General features: G+C 50.6%; 2 protein-coding genes across 2 annotated transcripts in view; one reads left to right on the top strand and one right to left on the bottom strand.

Annotated features, from left to right (window-relative positions):
* LOC130385871 (proto-oncogene DBL) overlaps positions 1-13,109 on the top strand; it is a 22,801-nt gene extending 9,692 nt beyond the window's left edge. Inside the window, exons 9-26 of the mRNA XM_056594619.1 lie at positions 921-1,112; positions 1,542-1,722; positions 2,578-2,666; positions 3,610-3,710; positions 4,263-4,329; positions 4,816-4,931; positions 5,053-5,122; positions 5,452-5,544; positions 5,916-6,008; positions 6,766-6,891; positions 7,694-7,909; positions 8,563-8,655; positions 8,824-8,902; positions 9,271-9,316; positions 10,288-10,460; positions 10,801-10,910; positions 12,695-12,807; positions 12,929-13,109. Of these exons, the coding sequence (XP_056450594.1) occupies positions 921-1,112; positions 1,542-1,722; positions 2,578-2,666; positions 3,610-3,710; positions 4,263-4,329; positions 4,816-4,931; positions 5,053-5,122; positions 5,452-5,544; positions 5,916-6,008; positions 6,766-6,891; positions 7,694-7,909; positions 8,563-8,655; positions 8,824-8,902; positions 9,271-9,316; positions 10,288-10,460; positions 10,801-10,910; positions 12,695-12,807; positions 12,929-13,010 (2,040 nt within the window). The 3' untranslated portion in view covers positions 13,011-13,109. The remainder of the gene's footprint in view (positions 1-920; positions 1,113-1,541; positions 1,723-2,577; positions 2,667-3,609; positions 3,711-4,262; positions 4,330-4,815; positions 4,932-5,052; positions 5,123-5,451; positions 5,545-5,915; positions 6,009-6,765; positions 6,892-7,693; positions 7,910-8,562; positions 8,656-8,823; positions 8,903-9,270; positions 9,317-10,287; positions 10,461-10,800; positions 10,911-12,694; positions 12,808-12,928) is intronic.
* A 1,665-nt stretch (positions 13,110-14,774) lies between these two features.
* The window catches only part of f9b (coagulation factor IXb), a 5,958-nt gene continuing 732 nt past the window's right edge, over positions 14,775-20,000 (bottom strand). The window contains exons 2-9 of the mRNA XM_056594805.1: positions 19,504-19,691; positions 18,556-18,580; positions 18,016-18,132; positions 17,751-17,882; positions 17,118-17,417; positions 16,951-17,072; positions 16,416-16,542; positions 14,775-16,224 (exon numbers count right to left, since the gene is read on the bottom strand). Coding sequence (XP_056450780.1) covers positions 15,677-16,224; positions 16,416-16,542; positions 16,951-17,072; positions 17,118-17,417; positions 17,751-17,882; positions 18,016-18,132; positions 18,556-18,580; positions 19,504-19,691 — 1,559 coding nt within the window. The 3' untranslated portion in view covers positions 14,775-15,676. The remainder of the gene's footprint in view (positions 16,225-16,415; positions 16,543-16,950; positions 17,073-17,117; positions 17,418-17,750; positions 17,883-18,015; positions 18,133-18,555; positions 18,581-19,503; positions 19,692-20,000) is intronic.

Genomic DNA, 20,000 nt, shown 5'->3' with positions numbered 1-20,000 from the left:
ACTGGATAACCCAAAAAACTGAAACACGCACACACACTTATACACATGCGCACACACACTTTAACACACGCACACATACACTGGACCACACACACACACTGATGTACAAACAATGAACAACACACACTGGATCGCACACACACTTGAGCGCACACACTGACACACACAGTGACAAACACACTAACACACACACACACACACACACACAATGTTACATACAAATACTCTTACACACACACACACACTAGACACACATACACTGATACAACACACACACACACACACACACACACTGAATGCGCACACACACTGATTAAACACAAACACTTCAAGTGAAGCCTCAGATATGCACATTTTGCAGATACAACAGCACGTGTATGTTGAATATATTTATATACTTTAATATTTGAATAAATAGGTGTTCATCTCATTCAAGTCTGCACCATTTGTGTTTTTTTCTTGTGTATGTTGTTTTGTGTGTCTGTTGTAACGTGTGCATGTTTTCTGGTGTTTTGTCACTTTTGTCCTTGTGATTTGTGTGTATTATGTGTCCAGGCATGTGTTTCTCTGTCCATTCATGTGTCGGTGTTTGTGTGAACATCCATGTGCATGTGGCTAAGCAGGTGTGTATGTTTGAATGTCTGTGTGTTTCTATCTGTGTGAGTGTCTGTTTTGTAAATGTGTGTGCATGTTTTTTTGTGCGTGTGTATTTGTGTGTGAATGTGTGTGTGCATGTGTATGGGTGTGTGTGAGTGTTTGTGCGTGCGTGCGTGTGTATGTATGTACACACGTGAATTTGTGTGTGTGTGTGTGTGTGTGTGTGTGTGTGTGTGTGTGTGTGTGTGTGTGTGTGTGTGTGTGTGTGTGTGTGTGTGTGTGTGTGTGTGTGTGTGCACCCATGTGTGCATGCACATGTGCAGGCCCTGCGCTGGTGTGATGAGGGGGCATACCTGCTTGCCAGCCAGATGGTGGACAAGTTCCAGACCAGGGAAGGCGCCCAAGAGGCCCTGCAGTACCTGACCATCCACCAGGAGAGGGCGCCATCGGCCCTGAAGAACAGCCAGGACACGCTCAGCCTGGAGCTGGAAGCCATACTCACCCCTCAATTGCAGGTCACTAATCAAGACTGACGGAACTCACTGACCAATCATCAATCACCCAAATTCAACATCCTCCAATAACAGGGAGATTTTGGCTGTGTGTTGAAGACATTTTGTGTTGACCTTACATTTTATTCAGAGCTTTTACTCCCCCTCTAAAACGACTTAATGCAGTTCTTCTATTCGGCTTGCAGTGCTTTGAAGATCCCCTCTATGACACACACACACACACACACACACACACACACACACACACACACACACACACACACACACACACACACACACACACACACACACACACACACACATGGGTACACACATGCACACACACAGACATGCACACACAGACACACACACACACACACACACACACACACACACACACACACACACACACTGACGCAGACCTCCCCCTTGTCTCCCCCCCCCCCCCCAAAGGCCCAGATCGCCATGGTGACGGGGAAGCTGAGCTCGGTGCAGTGCATGATCCGCAACCGAGAGCACTGCCTGAGGAGGCTGGCGGAGCTGCAGGTCCGGCCCATCCAGCCCGTGGCCCCCCGCCCCGAGCAGGACCAGCTCTCCCAGCGCTGCAAGTCCCCCCTCTTCTCCCCCAAACATGGTACGACCCGTCCACCTCCACATGCTGTTAACGCAGCCTTGGCCACCGCAGTTCGCTTCACGCAAAAAACAAGGTTGTGCCTGGGTGTGTGTATTTTGTGTGACATAGTATGCGTGTGCGTTAGTTAGTGAATAAGTGTGCGTGTGCCAGCGTGGATGAACTCTGAACTCACTTTGTGTTCTTGTCGTGCTGCTAAAAAGCTTGTTTAGTGTATATGAGTCTATAGGCGGTTCCGACTGAGTGACTTTTACCTCTAGTGAGCCGTTATTTGTGTGGCTTGAGGGGGAGGATCCGCACAACTTCAGCGTTTATCGGCCCAGTTAGAGGCCTTGGTAGTAGCTGCCTCGGGCCAGGGGCTTTCTGAGACACAATTATGTATGAATGTTGATTTTCCACCGAAAACACACTTCAACATTACAGAAAAACAGGCTGACCATTTGGCCTTGTCTAAGACGTTGCATTGCCTTTTCGCTGATGTGAATTCCTTAACACAGCGACACGTTGAAGAAGTGGTCTCCGTCTGTCTTCTTGTCTCTGCATTGCGTTGCATGGGGACGGAGGCCGAGGGGGACTGAGGGAGTGGGCGTAGCCAAAACAAAGCGCTGCTCTCCAGGAGGTACAGTCGGAACACTCCTAATGTGAGTTACTGCTGGTCTGGTGAATGTGTTGGTGTGTCTGTGTGTGTGTACGTGTGTGTCTGTGTGTGTGTGTGTGTGTGTGTGTGTGTGTGTGTGTGTGTGTGTGTGTGTGTGTGTGTGTGTGTGTGTGTGTGTGTGTGTGTGTGTGTGTGTGTGTGTGTGTGTGTGGATGCGTGTGTGCGTGTATGTGCGTGTGTGTGTGTGATGATGCCTACAGGTGTGGACCTCAATGTGTTGAACTCCAAGTTCTCTTTTGATCTTCTCCCGGGCAAGAGGACCCCACGGAGGAACAGCATTCAGCGCAAGGTACCAGGTCTACGGTTGTATAGGGTCTACTGGGGCTACTGGGTCTATAGGGTCTACTGGGGCTACTGGGTCTATAGGAGCTACTGGGGCTACTGGGTCTATAGGGTCTACTGGGGCTACTGGGTCTATAGGGTCTGTAGGGTCTACTGGGTCTATAGGGGCTACTGGGGCTACTGGGTCTATAGGGTCTACTGGGGCTACTGGGGCTACTGGGACTACTGGGGCTACTGGGTCTATAGGGGCTACTGGGGCTACTGGGTCTATAGGGTCTACTGGGTCTACTGGGTCTATAGGGTCTACTGGGGCTACTGGGTCTATAGGAGCTACTGGGGCTACTGGGTCTATAGGAGCTACTGGGTCTATAGGGTCTACTGGGGCTACTGGGTCTATAGGGTCTACTGGGACTACTGGGTCTATAGGGTCTACTGGGGCTACTGGGTCTATAGGGTCTACTGGGGCTACTGGGTCTATAGGGTCTACTGGGGCTACTGGGGCTACTGGGTCTATAGGGTCTACTGGGGCTACTGGGTCTATAGGGTCTACTGGGTCTATAGGGTCTATAGGGTCTACTGGGACTACTGGGTCTATAGGGTCTACTGGGGCTACTGGGTCTATAGGGTCTACTGGGTCTATAGGGTCTAACAGGTCCTGCTTTGTGATTGGATACCCGTGTTCCATGGGTCTTGTTCGGCTATCATTGCAGTTTCAATGTCCACTGATTCTGGTGTGTCTGTGTGTGCCTGAGTGCGTTTTGTCTGTATTTGTGTTTGTGTGTGTGTGTGCATGTGCGTGTTTGTGTGTGTGTGTGTTTGTGTGTGTGTGCCTGTGTGCCTGTATTTGTGTGTGTGTGTGTGTGTGTGTGTGTGTGTGTGTGTGTGTGTGTGTGTGTGTGTGTGTGTGTGTGTGTGTGTGTGTGTGTGTGTGTGTGTGTGTGTGTGGTCAGATTGAGGTGATGCATGATTACCAAGGCAACCGCAGCTGTCTGTACGGGACGCTCCCCGACACAGACTCGGAGACGGAGGACAATCCGGAGCAGGTCGCACGGTAGGTGCCCTTTGACCTTTTAGAAACACTGCACATTAGGGTGGGACCCTGGTCCACACACACACACACACACACACACACACACACACACACACACACACACACACACACACACACACACACACACACACACACACAAACACACAGACACACACACACACACATACACACACACACACGCACACACACACACGCACACACACACATATACAAACATATACACACACACAAATTCAGATAAACACACACACATATACACCCTCGTACACACACATATACACCACACACATATACACACATTCACACGCATATATAAAAAACCCACACATTTACACTACACACACACATATACACACTCACACTCACACACACACACACACACACACGTTAGTGAGCAAGCTCAGTTTCTAATGACTGGATGGATTTTGCAAAGAGACGCTGGGACGACGTGGTTTAAGATGGACTACAGTTGTAATAAAGTACATCTGATGCCTCTCTCTCTCTCTCTCTCTCTCTCTCTCTCTCTCTCTCTCTCTCTCTCTCTCTCTCCAGACACATCATGAAGGAGCTGATAGCGACGGAGAGGGTCTATGTCGAAGAGTTGCTCTCCGTGCTGCTGGTGAGTTTGGAGCCATCGTCCATTTAATGCTTCACACCATCCTACTCCTCCTTAAGCCCCCCTCCCTCTACACCTCTCTCCTCCTCCACCTCTGTAACCCCCTCCTCTCCTCCTCCTCCCCCCCTCCTCTCCTCCTCCCCCTCTCCTCCTCCTCTCCTCCTCCTCTCCTCTTCTCCCCCTCTCCTCCTCCTCTGCTCCTCCTCTCCTCCCCTCCTCCTCTCCTCCTCCTCTCCTCTCCTCCTCCTCTCCTCCTCCTCCTCTCCTCTCCTCCTCCTCCTCTCCTCCCCCTCTCCTCCTCCTCTCCTCCTCTCCTCCTCTCCTCCTCTCCTCCTCTCCTCCCCCTCTCCTCCTCTCCTCCCCTCTCCTCCTCCTCTCCTCCTCCTCCTCTCCTCTCCTCCTCTCCTCCTCCTCTCCTCCTCTCCTCCTCTCCTCCTCTCCTCCCCTCTCCTCCTCCTCTCCTCCTCCTCTCCTCCTCTCCTCCTCCAGGGCTACAGGGCTGAGATGGAGGACCCAGCCATGCTCCCTCTGCTGCCGGCCGCGCTGCGCAACCACAAGGACCTTCTGTTCGGCAACATGCCCCAGATCTACCAGTTCCACAGCAGGTGGGCTACTCACACGAGCACACACACACACACACACACACACACACACACACACACACACACACACACACACACACACACACGTACACTGTCTGATGGTCTCTGGTTCTCCCCCGAACAGGGTCTTCCTTCAGGATCTGCAGGGTTGCCTGGAAACCCCTGAGAGGGTGGGGTCCTGCTTCCTCCAGCAGGTGAGAGGGTGGGGTCCTGCTTCCTCCAGCAGGTGAGAGGGTGAGAGGGTGGGAGGATGAGAGGGTGGGGTCCTGCTTCCTCCAGCAGGTGAGAGGGTGAGAGGGTGAGAGGGTGAGAGGGTGGGAGGATGGGAGGATAAGAGGGTGAGAGGGTGGAGGCCTGCTTTGCTGAAGTAGTTGTAATATAGTACTATTTTTATCGATAAATAAGTGTGTGCGCTTGTGTGTGTGTGTGTGTGTGTGTGTGTGTGTGTGTGTGTGTGTGTGGGGGTGTGTGTGTGTGTGTGTGTGTGTGTTATGTGTGTGTGTGTGTGTGTTTGTGGATTCAGAAAGAGAAATTTCAGGTGTATGAGCGGTACTGCCAGAACAAGCCCCACTCCGAGTTGCTATGGAGACAATCCTCTGATTGTCCATTTTTCCAGGTAGCGTGATTAGCCATGTTGTACACTGCATGAGCACTAACCAACGCCAATAATCATACACTGTAATATGTACATATGTTACTATACTTTTATATAAATATCTATATGTATAAACTACCTCTTTTGGTCAGTAATATTTGGGTCATTTATAATCGCTCCGTCTTGATCTCTCTCTTACTTTCCATCTCAATGTGCCTCTTCCTCTCTTCATCTCTACATCTCTCTCTGCCTCTCCATCTTGATCCCTCTCCCTCTCTTTCAATCTCTCTCCATCTCTCCATCTGTGGCTCTCTCTCTGTCCCTCTGCCTCTCTCTCAATCTCTCTCCATCTCTCTCTGTCCCTCTTTCTCTCTCCATCTCTCTGTCTGTAGGAGTGCCAGAAGAAGCTGGATCACAAGCTTGGCCTGGACTCCTATCTGCTGAAACCCATCCAACGTCTCACAAAGTACCAGCTGCTGCTCAAGGTTCTGTAGAGCTTCTTCCGTTACACGGCTATATTCAGCATGTCCTCGCTGAAAGAACACAAGAATCCTGGTTAGGCACATTAGAGCGATGTTGAATACAAGAGGGACGAATGTAAATCTCATGCTTATCCTTAGGAAAGAGAGTATGCGAGCTTTATGTAGGCGCCCTATTTTCTAGTTTGACTGTAATAAGATAAATATAATTTGCATTGTGCACCCTTTTGCTCGGACCCCATTAAAATAATGTATCGCTTGACGATCAATGTATTGTGTCAGCCAGGAAGTGGTCTTCATCCCATTACTAGTGTGCATATGTGGACCTCAATCAATGGACTCTAGGAAGGATGTGGGATGGAAATGTTTACCAGTGTGTCAAACATAAAGAGGGTGTGTGTGTGTGTACGTGGGGACGTGTGTGTGTATGTGTATGTGTGTTTTTTTGTGTGCGTGTGTGTGTGTGTTTGTGTGTGTGTGTGTGTGTGTGTGTGTGTGTGTGTGTGTGTGTGTGTGTGTGTGTGTGTGTGTGTGTGTGTGTGTGTGTGTGTGTGTGTGTGTGTGTGTGTGTGCATGTGCTCACATGTGTGTGCGTGCCTGTATGCATGCGTGCGTGTGTACGTGTGCGTGTCTATGTGTGTGTGTCCGTGTGCGTGTCTGTGTATGTGTGTGTGTGTGTGTGTGTGTGTGTGTGTGTGTGTGTGTGTGTGTGTGTGTGTGTGTGTGTGTGTGTGTGTGTGTGTGTGTGTGTGTGTGTGTGCAGGAGATGCTAAAGCACTGCCCAGAGCCGCAGTACCGCTGGGAGCTCCAGGAGGCGCTGGATGTCATGCTGAAGCTGCTCAAGTCCGTGAACGACTCCATGCATCAGATCGCCATCACGGGTTACCAGGTACGCAGATCAATGCGCTGCCTTATGGGATACGCTGGGTGAATGGGTGTCTTATTACCTCGTAATAGCATCTTAATGAGGATTTATTGACAGAAGCCGGTCTTGTTTTCTAATGGCTAACCTCCCCCCCAATGAAATGTTACACTTTTGTAGTACTCAGATATTTGATAACAAATTAATATGCAATCAATGCGTTGTGTCTGTCAGTCTGCTCAGCTCCTTACCTTAGCAGGGCTGTTAGTCTGGCTCTCCAGCTGTCCGTCTCCTTCCTGAATCTCTGTTTACCTCTCCGTCTACCTCTCTATATTCCTGTCTGCCTATCCTTCGGTTCACCTGCCTGTCTACCTTTCTGTCCACCTGTCTATCTGTCTGTGTGTCTGCGTTTCTGTCTGCCTGTCTGTCTATCTGTCTGTCTGTCTGCCTGTCTGCCTTCCTGTTTGTCTGCATGTCTGTTGACCTGCTTTCTATCTGTGTGTGTGTGTGTGTGTTTGTGCGTGTACCTGTCTGTCTGTCTGTCTGTCTCTTTGTGTGTCTACCTGTGGTCTGACTGCTGTCTACCTGTGTGTGTGTGTGTGTGTGTGTGTGTGTGTGTGTGTGTGTGTGTGTGTGTGTGTGTGTGTGTGTGTGTGTGTGTGTGTGTGTGTGTGTGTGTGTGTGTGTCTACCTGCTGTCGAACTGTCTATCCTGTCTGTCTGTCTGTCTGTCTGCCTGCCCTGTGTGTCTGTCTGTCTGTCTGTCTGCCTGCTGTCTGTCTGTCTGTCTGCCTGCCCTGTGTGTCTGCCTGTCTGTCTGCGTGTGTCAGGGCGACCTGAGCCAGCTGGGCCGGGTGGTCCTCCAGGGGGGCTTCAGTGTGTGGATCAGCCACAAGCGGGCGGCGGTGCGCATGAAGGAGCTGCCGCGCTTCAAGCCCATGCAGCGGCACCTGTTCCTGTATGAGCACGCGCTGCTCTTCTGCAAGCGGCGCGACGACGACGGGCCCGACCGCACCCCCTTCTACAGCTTCAAGCACTTACTGAGGGTCAGCGACCTCGGGGGCACCCTGCACGGACACGCCCCCTCTGCACGGACACGCCCCCTCTGCACGGACACGCCCCCTCTGCACGGACACGCCCCCTCTGCACGGACACACCCCCTCTGCATGGACACACCCCTCTGCTCAGACACACCCCTCTGCATAGACACACCCCCTCTGCATGGACACACCCCTCTGCTCGGACACACCCCTCTGCATGGACACACCCCTCTGCATGGACACACCCCCTCTGCATGGACACACCCCCACTGCATAGCGATCCCAATCTGAATGGACATATCCCCTCCGCATGGGTACTGCATGGACACGCCCCCTATGCATGGAAACACCCCCTCTGCATGGACACTCCACCTCTGCACGGACACGCCCCCTCTGCACGGACACGCCCCCTCTGCCTGGATACACATCACCTGCATAGACTCTTATAAACCTATTAGGTAGCTTTACTGGTGGAATTGACTTCAGTACTTTAAGCTGTCTGTCCGTCAGACAGAGGTAAGGGAGTACCTCTAAAAAGGGTTTGTGTTGGTCTGTCTGTCTGTCTGTCTGTCTGTCTATCTGTCTGTCTGTCTGTCTGTCTGTCTGTCAGAGGGGTACGGTGTTAACTCTACGTACCGGTTGTGTTGCTCTCTCTGTAGATGAGCGCAGTGGGGATCACTGAGAACGTGAAGGGGGACGTGAAGAAGTTTGAGATGTGGTACAGCGGTCGAGAGGAGGTGTACATCCTTCAGGTCTGTGGAACCTCCGCACTCTACTGCTATTGGTCACCTGCACAGGGGCTCTTACCCTTCAGCTGTGTGTGTGTGTTTGTGTGTGTGTGTGTGTGTGGGTGTGGGTGTGTGTGTGGGTGTGTGTGTGTGGGTATGGGTGTGGGTGTGTGTGTGTGTGTATTCATCCAGGCTTCAACCCTGGAGGTGAAAGTCTCTTGGCTGACGGCGATCAGGAAGATTCTGACCAATCAGCAGAAATTACACCAAGGTTTTTAAACTTGGTTTATGCATCCCCTTCTCCCTTATTCATGGTGTGACAAAATATGAGAATATATATTTAATTTAATAAGTAAACGGCCCTAAGAACACACACACACACACACACACACACACACACACACACACACACACACACACACACACACACACACACACACACACACACACACACACACACACACACACACACACACACACACAACACAACAGTATTAACATCAAAGATATTGGTTTGTCAATGACTTCCAACCAATCCAAAACTACGAATGTAATCACCCATGTTTGACCAATGGTGATGCTGCTGGTGCTAGTTTGTATTGGTTGGTCCCATTTGAAGCTCCTTTCCTCTTCTCTTAGATGAAGCACCTCCCCTGAGCCTTTCAGAAGTTCCTCTCTCAGACAGGTGAGGCTCTGTGTGATGGCCGCTGAGAAACCTCAGCCCATTTATGCAGGGAGAGACTGTTTTAATAGCCCTAGCTCTTGTTTATTTGCTGTGAGACCTGTTTATTTGATGACCTCTGGGACAGATGACATGGTGTGTGTGTGTGTGTGTGCTTGTATGTGTGCATGTTGGGGTGCACTAGTTCTGTTTCCATTGCCTTGATTTTATGTTTTTATTTCACTGGTTCCGGCGTGAGTCTAGAGTCAGCACGCAGACTTATGCGATGCTTCCACATGAACACAGACACAAAACGTGACCACACCACACACTGTGGTAAATGATCCCAGAGGAGAAACTCAGCTGGGATGGCTGTGCCTGGGTGATGATGCTGAGCATCAATAGACCCCTGGGTGAATCGGCCTGTGATGGGTCTCATGTGGGCTGGCTCATCATGCCAGGAACGTTGGTGGATCCTCAATATGCGCAACCCACTGACATGTGCCTATATTGGAGCGATCCTTGGTGTACTATTAACTTTCCTTGGAGGCGGAGTGAACTGGATAGTTCCTACCTTGTTAGCTGATTCCTTCCCACGTGCCAACCAGACGTAGATCCACAACACCGTTCGGGTGGTTCAGCCATTCCCCATCGATCCTGCGGGATCCCATCGTCGGGTCCCGCTGCCACTGTCCTGATTCAATTGGAAACGTGCCGTAGGAAGGAAGCTAGGAGGCGCTTCACTCTGTCTTCAAGAGCAGCATGAGCTAATGAGCTTCAGGTCTCTGGAAGCTAGAATACAGGAGGTGTGTATGTGTGTGTTCGTGGGCGTGTGTGTTGATTAAATGGAATGCAGACGAGGTCAAAGCCTGTTTGACCCCCTGGTTGTTGTTGTTTTTGTTTTTCTGTTTTGTTTGTATGTTTGCTTGTTTGTTTGTCTGTCTGTGTGTCGGTCATCTTCACGTCTTGTTACCGTGGTTACGGGGTTGAAGGAGTGTGTCTGGGGTGTGCGTGTCGTGGGGTGGAGCAACGGTGGGGGGCTGCTCAGCGTGTTTCCATGTTCCTCACAGCTCCACGGCAACAAGCCACACCCAGCGGAGCCGGGGGGAGGAGTCAACGCATAGCAGCCCCGCCCACTCCGAACCCGTGGTGCAATCTCCTCGCCGCAGTGAGTTATTGATCCATCAGTAAAGACTCACACACATACTTCTGCTTTTATTATTCATACTATTGATTCAGCCTTTTTGTTTTTGAATACCCGAGTGATGGGAAACAGATATCAGTAATTCATTTCTAAAGTTGTCATTAAGGTTAGAAGTGTCTTTCCAAGACTTTGTTAGCTGAAATCAAGACTTATATAAATATACCTTTTTACATCTTTTGATATATAAGATAAGATATGAGACATAGGGGATGTGTGTAGTGGATACATCCCCCTGTGATCTGTGATTTGAAGCATTGAGGTCATGTTCGCCTAGCTCTGTGACTGAATGGTTGTGGCCCTGCAGGCTGGCCCCCCCCGGCCCACTCTGTGGCCATCTGTGAGGGTCTGGAGGACTGGGGCGCTACGGACCTCTCTAACATCTCAGACTCAGACGAGGAACAGCCAGCCGCCCTGGTGGGAGTTCACCTTCACTGTGTTTCTGACCCTCGTTTAGTGAACTCTACTGTGTTGTTCTTAGGGCCACATGCATTGACGGACTCTCGCTAGCCTACTGATTGCTTAATGGATGTCACGAGCAGTGATGAGTAAGGCTGATCATTATGTAACGCTGGACAGCAACAGTCCCTTAGCTCCAAGCGCCTGGTCAGACCACAGACTGCTGTCCTCAACTCGCTTGTTTTCTTTCGAGTGTCTCTCTCTGTCTCCAGTAGCCTGTCTCTCTCTCTGTCTCCAGTAGTCTGTCTCTCTCTCTGTCTCCAGTAGCCTGTCTCTCTCTCTGCCTCCAGTACTGTCTCTCTCTCTGTCTCCAGTAGCCTGTCTCTCTCTCTGCCTCCAGTAGCCTGTCTCTCTCTCTGTCTCCAGCAGCCTGTATCTCTCTCTCTGTCTCCAGTAGCCTGTCTCTCTCTCTGTCTCCAGCAGCCTGTCTCTCTCTCTCTGTCTCCAGTAGTCTGTCTCTCTCTCTGTCTCCAGCAGCCTGTATCTCTCTCTCTGTCTCCAGTAGTCTGTCTCTCTCTCTGTCTCCAGTAGCCTGTCTCTCTCTCTGTCTCCAGTAGCCTGTCTCTCTCTCTGTCTCCAGTAGCCTGTCTCTCTCTCTGTCTCCAGTAGCCTGTCTCTCTCTCTCTGTCTCCAGTAGCCTGTCTCTCTCTCTGTCTCCAGTAGCCTGTCTCTCTCTCTCTGTTTCCAGTAGCCTGTCTCTCTCTCTGTCTCCAGTAGCCTGTCTCTCTCTCTCTGTCTCCAGTAGCCTGTCTCTCTCTCTGTCTCCAGTAGCCTGTCTCTCTCTCTGTCTCCAGTAGCCTGTCTCTCTCTCTGTCTCCAGTAGCCTGTCTCTCTCTCTCTGTCTCCAGTAGCCTGTCTCTCTCTCTGTCTCCAGTAGCCTGTCTCTCTCTCTGTCTCCAGTAGCCTGTCTCTCTCTCTGTCTCCAGTAGCCTGTCTCTCTCTCTCTGTCTCCAGTAGCCTGTCTCTCTCTCTGTCTCCAGTAGCCTGTCTCTCTCTCTGTCTCCAGTAGCCTGTCTCTCTCTCTGTCTCCAGTAGCCTGTCTCTCTCTCTCTGTTTCCAGTAGCCTGTCTCTCTCTCTGTCTCCAGTAGCCTGTCTCTCTCTCTCTGTCTCCAGTAGCCTGTCTCTCTCTCTGTCTCCAGTAGCCTGTCTCTCTCTCTGTCTCCAGTAGCCTGTCTCTCTCTCTGTCTCCAGTAGCCTGTCTCTCTCTCTCTGTCTCCAGTAGCCTGTCTCTCTCTCTGTCTCCAGTAGCCTGTCTCTCTCTCTGTCTCCAGTAGCCTGTCTCTCTCTCTGTCTCCAGTAGCCTGTCTCTCTCTCTGTCTCCAGTAGCCTGTCTCTCTCTCTCTGTCTCCAGTAGCCTGTCTCTCTCTCTGTCTCCAGTAGCCTGTCTCTCTCTCTGTCTCCAGTAGCCTGTCTCTCTCTCTGTCTCCAGTAGCCTGTCTCTCTCTCTCTGTCTCCAGTAGCCTGTCTCTCTCTCTGTCTCCAGTAGCCTGTCTCTCTCTCTGTCTCCAGTAGCCTGTCTCTCTCTCTGTCTCCAGTAGCCTGTCTCTCTCTCTGTCTCCAGTAGCCTGTCTCTCTCTCTCTGTTTCCAGTAGCCTGTCTCTCTCTCTCTGTTTCCAGTAGCCTGTCTCTGGTTTCCTCCACAGACCAAAGACAACTCATAGTCATGTGTGTGATCGCATGTTAACATGCAGACCAACATGCGTGCCTAGACCTTAGTCCTAGTGTTCCGTCTTGTCTTCAGGTCGCTGGGAGGTACAGGGTCATGGTCAACAGCAGCTCGGCCAGCACTGATGACATCATCTTTAACTGCGGTGATGTCATCCAGCTGTTGCATAAGGAGCCATCTGGAATATGGTACGTGTGGAATCGTAAATCGTAAAAATTATTTTCTCGATTCTACTACCGAGTAAAACAATGTTTTGTACTGTCGTTGTTGTTGGTTTGTTGTCAATGTTCCTTTGTACCTCCTCAACAGGACGGTGCGTAACGTCACTCGCAGCCAAGAGGGGCGTGTCCATCCAGAAGACCTGCACCGAATCCTTGGGGAGTCCGCCTGAGAGCCAATCAGCACCAAGCATAAGGGACCCCCAATATGGGATGTATGTTTGGTTATTTTTCCCTCTACTGTTAGACAACTCATCTCCTCTACAGACTGCCAAGGGACTCAAACACACACACACACACACACACACACACACACACACACACACACACACACACACACACACACACACACACACACACACACACACACACACACACACACACACACACACACACATTTATTAGCATTGCACTTAAGTTGTGGCTTGACCAACACTGTACACAGTACACTCAGGCCAGGGGGGTCGAAGCACAACGAGGATCTTGTGGATGACATGAGGAGTTTGGACCGCTGTAGGCCTGCGTGTTCAACCATGGAACCTACGAGATCCCCGACCGACTGGAGGGAGGGGGGTGGGGAGGGTGGGGAGGTCGCTGTCCTATCAATTGCTCCTCAGTGGTAGGGGAACATTTAAGGAACTTGAATGGCACTCTTATTTTTAAGGCATGGAGGTGGGTGTGAATATAGGTATTTTGTTCCTAGACGCCACTGAAGGTGATTGCATTCTCTATTTTCTTACGACCTACAACCATGATTGTCACGGACGCCACATGCAGTATTCAATCCACCAAGACTTCCCTCCTTCAATTCACGTGCCAAAACATCCTTGCCGTCGCTGCTTAGCTGGCCATTTGTGGCGTTGTTGTTCTCCATTGTGGAACACATTTGTCGCTAATATCTGCTAATATCAGTAGCCTGTTCACTTAGCCCACATGCATTAAGGGAATATCGCCATGGACCAGCAGATGTACACAAAGACAAAATGTTTCTATGTTTCCCCTGGGTGGAAGCTCAACGCCCAAACTGAGTAGTTAATAACCAGAGTACTGCTGTCCAGCTTCCAGACAGCACTGCCTGCACTGGCTATCACTGGAGTGGGATGCAGCTCTGCCTATCACTGTAGTGCAATATTATGTTGGTCTGGATTCATTTTGATCGCTCGCTGCTTCCGCTGTTGTTTCTGCTGCTGATGAGGCTCACATCACACATATTGAACCATCTTAAACATGTTCCATTTGAATGAGCTAAATATTCCATATGTTCCTTCAACAAAACAGTTGAACCAAGTAGAGGCTGAGTAGACCAGAGGTACTCATTCACAAGGCCAGGAGGACACAGAGGAAAGTAATAATAGTAGGCTTGTCCATTCACATATTTTGCCCTTTCTTTAGTAGAAAGAGCTGATTATTGTGAATCTGAGGCACATATTACAATCTACAAAGTATTGTGTGGAAGGTAGCCATATAGCAAACACATTTTAGGCTTTTTGAGGATCTTCGTTTGGAGCTTTTTCAATGGAATTGGTGGTTCAGTCGTTCTTGCTATAATTAGACTTTTTATCTGTTTCCTGCTATTTCTATTGTGCATCAGAAGAGGGCGCTATAAACGGTGTTTGGCAGGGTATAAAGCAATAGTCTTTCAATCTTACAAAATCGAAAGTATGAAACAACTTGTCTGGCTTGTTTTAAACAATGATTGTGCCACTAATTAATCTTTTTTTATACGATATTAACGTATAAAAATACGTTAAAATACGATATTAACGTTATTTTCTCTTCATCAAATTGCCTCTTATGTCTGCACTGCATTATAATTCCCCAAATGATCCTGCTTGCCACTCATTAGCTAAGTGTTTCTGAAATGTTTGAATTATTTCATATTAAATGATTATCATAAAACGTGAACTACAAAACAATTTGACTGGTGCCGTGTGATGTGGGTGTCATCCAATCACAAAGAGGAATCGCGAGCTCACTTGTCCCCCTGGTGGAGCCGTGCGGCCCTGCAGTGTGTGTCTTTATTTAGCTTGTTGACTGCATTACCATTTGCTTGGAGGGGTTTGAAGATACACTGCCATTCATCTGTTTACTCCTGAAGACCCGTTGATAGCCCTGTGTCACATCTGCTATGATATTTGGAGATCCACTTCCAAATGTGTAAAGACAAAATCCAATAACGTTTTCTTTAAATTAGTATTCAGTCATCAAGACATCTTCGTTTCATTGGTCATCAGCAATCCAAGTTGATATCAGGTTTTGGGAGTAGAGTTTGTTTGAGTATTTTGCCCATTATAATAATGCCAGGCTAGACTCAGTGAGAGAAGTCAGTATGTGTTTCAGTCAGACCTTAAACCTGTTCTATTTTTATGGAAGTCGGTAAAACTATAAAGGATTTATTGTATTCAAATTAATTCTGCATATGATTATTTTCGTTTTAATAAAAGCACAAGATGAATTGATTTATCCTTGATTTCTTTGTTGCCAGATATAGCCAGATGCCCCTCTTACCAAGAAAAGGACAGTGCTAGAAGAAGCATCACCCAATATAGCAATACGTTTGACATCAAGCTTAAACGCTTTCAGACAACGAATAAGGAGTTTACATTCAGTTTAATTAATCAATTCAACACATCAACAATTAAGATGGATCACAACGCTGATACCAAGTGACCAAACCAACGGAGAAGGCATCAAAAAGCCCACGTTCCTCGGACCAGTAGTGACAAGCCGTTCTAAACACATGACCCTGCAGCCTTCAAACGATGACGAACCGGTCTGCGTTCCCCAGAGGCCTCGACTCCCCCCCCCCCCCCTCACCCCTCCCTCTGCTCCGGAGAGCTCACCGGCTCGCCGTGATGTTGCTGATCCAGCTGTAGTAGCGCGACACGCGCGTGTACACGCCGTACTTCCCCGCCTTGGCGCACTCCTCGCCCCAGCTGACGATGCCCGTCAGGAACCAGGTGCCGTGGTGGTCGGTGACGTGGGGCCCCCCGCTGTCGCCCTGACACGCGTCCATGGGCGCCGCGTCGTAGCCCGCGCAGAACATGAAGCGCGTGATGTGGTCGCTGCTGCTCCTCTTGCACAGGGTGCGGTCCACGTACGGCACCTCCAGCGTCTTTAGCCGCGGGGCCGTCTGCCCCGCGTTGATCTTGCCCCAGCCGCTCACCCGGGAGCTCACGGCCCCCGTCAGCAGCTTCTCGGTGAAGTCCTTTGGGCCCAGACACACGGGCAGCCGCCGCGCCGACAGCTCCACGGGGCGGGCCAGCCGCAGCAGGGCGAGGTCGTGGTTGTGGCGGGACGTGTGCATGTCGTACGACGGGTGCAGGATCTGCTCCGCCACGGTGTGGTCACGCTCGTGGCCCTCCTGCACCGTCAGGTCGTGCTCTCCTGGTGGCGGGGGGGGGGGGGGCAAAGAAGCAGGTGGGTTGTTACGGGCTACTGCCGAAGGCTGCTAGGGTTATTATTATGCTCGCTTATTATTGGCGGGAAACGGAGATCCTCAAAGATGATCCCGCCGTTGTCTGATTACAAATGTGCAGACAGTTTGTGAGTTACTGGGTGGTTCTGCGCTGGCTCACCCAGTCGTACGATGTAGTCCGCCACGGTGAGCTGGTGCTCGGTCAGGCAGTGGGCGGCCGTGATGACCCAGATCTCGTTGAGCAGAGAGCCGCCGCAGAACGACACTCCCCTGGACATCAGGCACGCCTGCAGCAACAGACGCAGGGGAGTCGGTCTGCAGCTGGTGCACTTGCCGACCGTCGTGGGGTCAGAGGCCGTGAAACTACAACAATGTACGATGGGAACGCGTTTCTGAACGTCGTGGTTGTGTGCTGCATGGCCCAAGTGACAAACGATACATTTAAACAGGTAGCATTCAATTCAATCAATTACCCATCTATCCATCCATACCTCCATCTACCCATCCATACATCCATCCATTAATACCTCCATCTATCCATCCATCCATCCATCCATCCATCCATCCATCCATCCATCCATCCATCCATACCTCCATCCATCCATCCATACCTCCATTTAACCATCCATCCATCTCTCCATCCAACCATCCATCCATCTCTCCATACCTCCATTTAACCATCCATCCATCCCTACCTGCCAGGGGATCTCCCCGGGGATGGCCTCATTTCCTCCTATGATCCTCTGGTCATTGTTGTCCTGTGACGTGATGGTGCCCACGGTGGGGTAGAACTGCCAGTGGGGTATCCCTCCCTCCCCTTCCCCTTCCCCTTCCCCCTCCCCCTCCCCCTCCCCCTTCCCACCGGGCCACGCGGCCGTCGTCATCACGCCCTCCGCCCACCCGCCCTCTGTCGGCTCTGCCTCCGTCGGCCCGCCCTCCGTCATTAACGCCTCCGTCGGCCCACCCTCTGTCGGCTCCGCCTCCGTCGGCCCGCCCTCTGTCAGCTCCGCCTCCGTTGACCCGCCCTCCGTCGGCACGGCGACCGTGGTGGAGACGGAGGCCAGGTCGTCGTTGATGTTCAGGACCAGGGCCAAGTCCAGCGATCTGCCGGCTGCCCGGGCCGCCACAGCGGGCTTGCCGATGTGACCGCAGGCAAACAGCTCTGGGAGGGTTCACAGAGTTAACCAATAGGAGGGTTTTGCATTCAAAATCAAAAGTTCATGAAACATTTTTTTGCTGGAGTTACACATGGAACACACAATCCTAAACCTATTTGGGTTTCACTCTCTCAGCGACTTGTCTTTTATAACAACATTTAGTGTTTTCTGTATTTGTAAGATTTCCAGTCAGGAGCAAAGGAATATTGATTAAACACATGAACACTCAGCGATATGTACTCTACTGTATTGTGTTAAAACAAATACTTAAAGAACAGAGCAAATACTAATAGAATAGAATAGACACCTCCCGTCTCATGTGATTGGTTCGTTAGTACCTGTTGACTCACAGCTCTTCCTATCAGGCTGCAGCTTGTATCCCCGGGCACAATGGCACACGGAGCGCTCCTGCTGCATCGCACAGAAGTGGGCACAGCCCCCGTTGTTGTTGGAGCACTGCTTGGCGATCTCTGAGGGGGAAACGAGAGACGGGTTTACCTGCTGGCCGATCCGTTCACCCGCTGACCGAGTCGTTCAGTATCTCTGCATGCTAGCTCCTGTACGGGTCAGGTGTGTTCATCAGGAGACGCTCCTACCACTCACCTATCTCACAGTTCTTCCCGCTGAAGTCAGCTTGGCAGAAGCAGAAGTAGCCGTTGACACCGTCTTTACACAATCCCCCGTTTTGACACGGAGACTCTGGTTTACATTGGTCACCGTCTAGCAGACACACACACACACACACACACACACACACACACACACACACACACACGCATGCGCACGCACACGCACGCACGCACGCACGCACGCACGCACACACATGCACCCGCACGAACACACACACAGACACACACGTGCGCACAGACAAACATGCAAGCACACACAAAAACATGCATCCACCAACACACACACACACACACACACACACACACACACACACACACACACACAAAATTAGGGACATGCATACACGAACACACGCACATTCACACACACGCACGCACACACACACACACACACACACACACACACACACACACACACACACACACACACACACACACACACACACACACACACTGTGAGACATCCACAGGGGCTTAAACCACTGCAACACTGTACATAGGTGAGTTGACTTACCAACGTAGCTGGCCCAGAACTCCATCTAGAAGGCAGAGACAGGTAAGAGAGAGGCTTCAGACTCAGGAGAACCAACTAGATGATCCCTCTTCTAAGCTCAAGGACAAGATATCCCCAGTCTGGCTCACACTCAAGAACCAATGCGATTAATATGATCAGTTACAAGGATGCCCATGAAGAATGTAATGTTTTTTTGCTCCTGTAAGGTATGGCAGTGTATACTTTGTCACGGTCACGCATGCGCTTTGTGTTATTGTGTGTATGTGCGTGCATGTGTTGTGTATGTGTGCATCTGGATGACTTACCTGTTCTCATGTGTGTGTGTGTGTGTGTGTGTGTGTGTGTGTGTGTGTGTGTGTGTGTGTGTGTGTGTGTGTGTGTGTGTGTGTGTGTGTGTGTGTACCAGGATGTTCTACATCTTCTCATGTGTGTGTGTGTGTGTTTCTTGATGACCACGTCTTCTCGTGTGTGTGTTTATGTTTGTGTATGGATGAGCTAGGGTCTACTCATGTGTGTGTCTGTGTGTGTGTGGATGTGGATGACCTAGTCCTAGAGTCTTCTCGTGTGTGTGTGTGTGTGTGTGTGTGTGTGTGTGTGTGTGTGTGTGTGTGTGTGTGTGTGTGTGTGTGTGTGTGTGTGTGTGTGTGTGTGTGTGTGTGTGTGTGTGTGTACCAGGATGTTCTACATCTTCTCATGTGTGTGTGTGTGTGTTTCTTGATGACCACGTCTTCTCGTGTGTGTGTTTATGTTTGTGTATGGATGAGCTAGGGTCTACTCATGTGTGTGTCTGTGTGTGTGTGGATGTGGATGACCTAGTCCTAGAGTCTTCTCGTGTGTGTGTGTGTGTGTGTGTGTGTGTGTGTGTGTGTGTGTGTGTGTGTGTGTGTGTGTGTGTGTGTGTGTGTGTGTGGATGACCATGTCTTCTCATGTGTGTGTGTGTGACCTACGGTCCTCTCGTTGTTCTCAAACACCTCCCTGGCCTCCTCCATGTTGCACCTCTCCTCCAGACACTCTCGCTCCAGGTTGTCCCTTTGGAGCTCCTCCAGCCGGCCCGTGTTGTAGCGCCGCTGGCGCCGCAGCACGCCGTTGGCAGAGCGACGGGGCAGCAGCACGCGGCCTGGACCCAGGAGACCCCCTGGGAGACCATCAACACACATGAAATATGCTGCAGTCGTATTGATGGACTCTGTCTTGTTGGATGTCTACGACACGCAAGTCATTCATGTCGGGACGTCTCTTAGCTATTAGACATAGGTCAGACACACTGGTTGGGTGTTAAGTTAAAGGTGCTGTGGGTTTGAGCTGCGGATTTAGAAGTAAACCACCAGAATAAGCCCCTCCCTCCCGACGCTCCTCTGCCAATGAGAAGGTTTACAATTCGTGTTCTCACAGCCCGTTTGACTTCAGCTGAGGTGGCTCGGCCATTTCTGGAAAATCAAAATCA

This window comes from Gadus chalcogrammus, chromosome 7 (assembly GCF_026213295.1).
Source record: "Gadus chalcogrammus isolate NIFS_2021 chromosome 7, NIFS_Gcha_1.0, whole genome shotgun sequence".
Taxonomy (NCBI): domain Eukaryota; kingdom Metazoa; phylum Chordata; class Actinopteri; order Gadiformes; family Gadidae; genus Gadus; species Gadus chalcogrammus.
The sequence above is the reverse complement of the archived record's forward strand: the minus strand, read 5'-3'. Positions and strand labels throughout refer to the sequence as shown.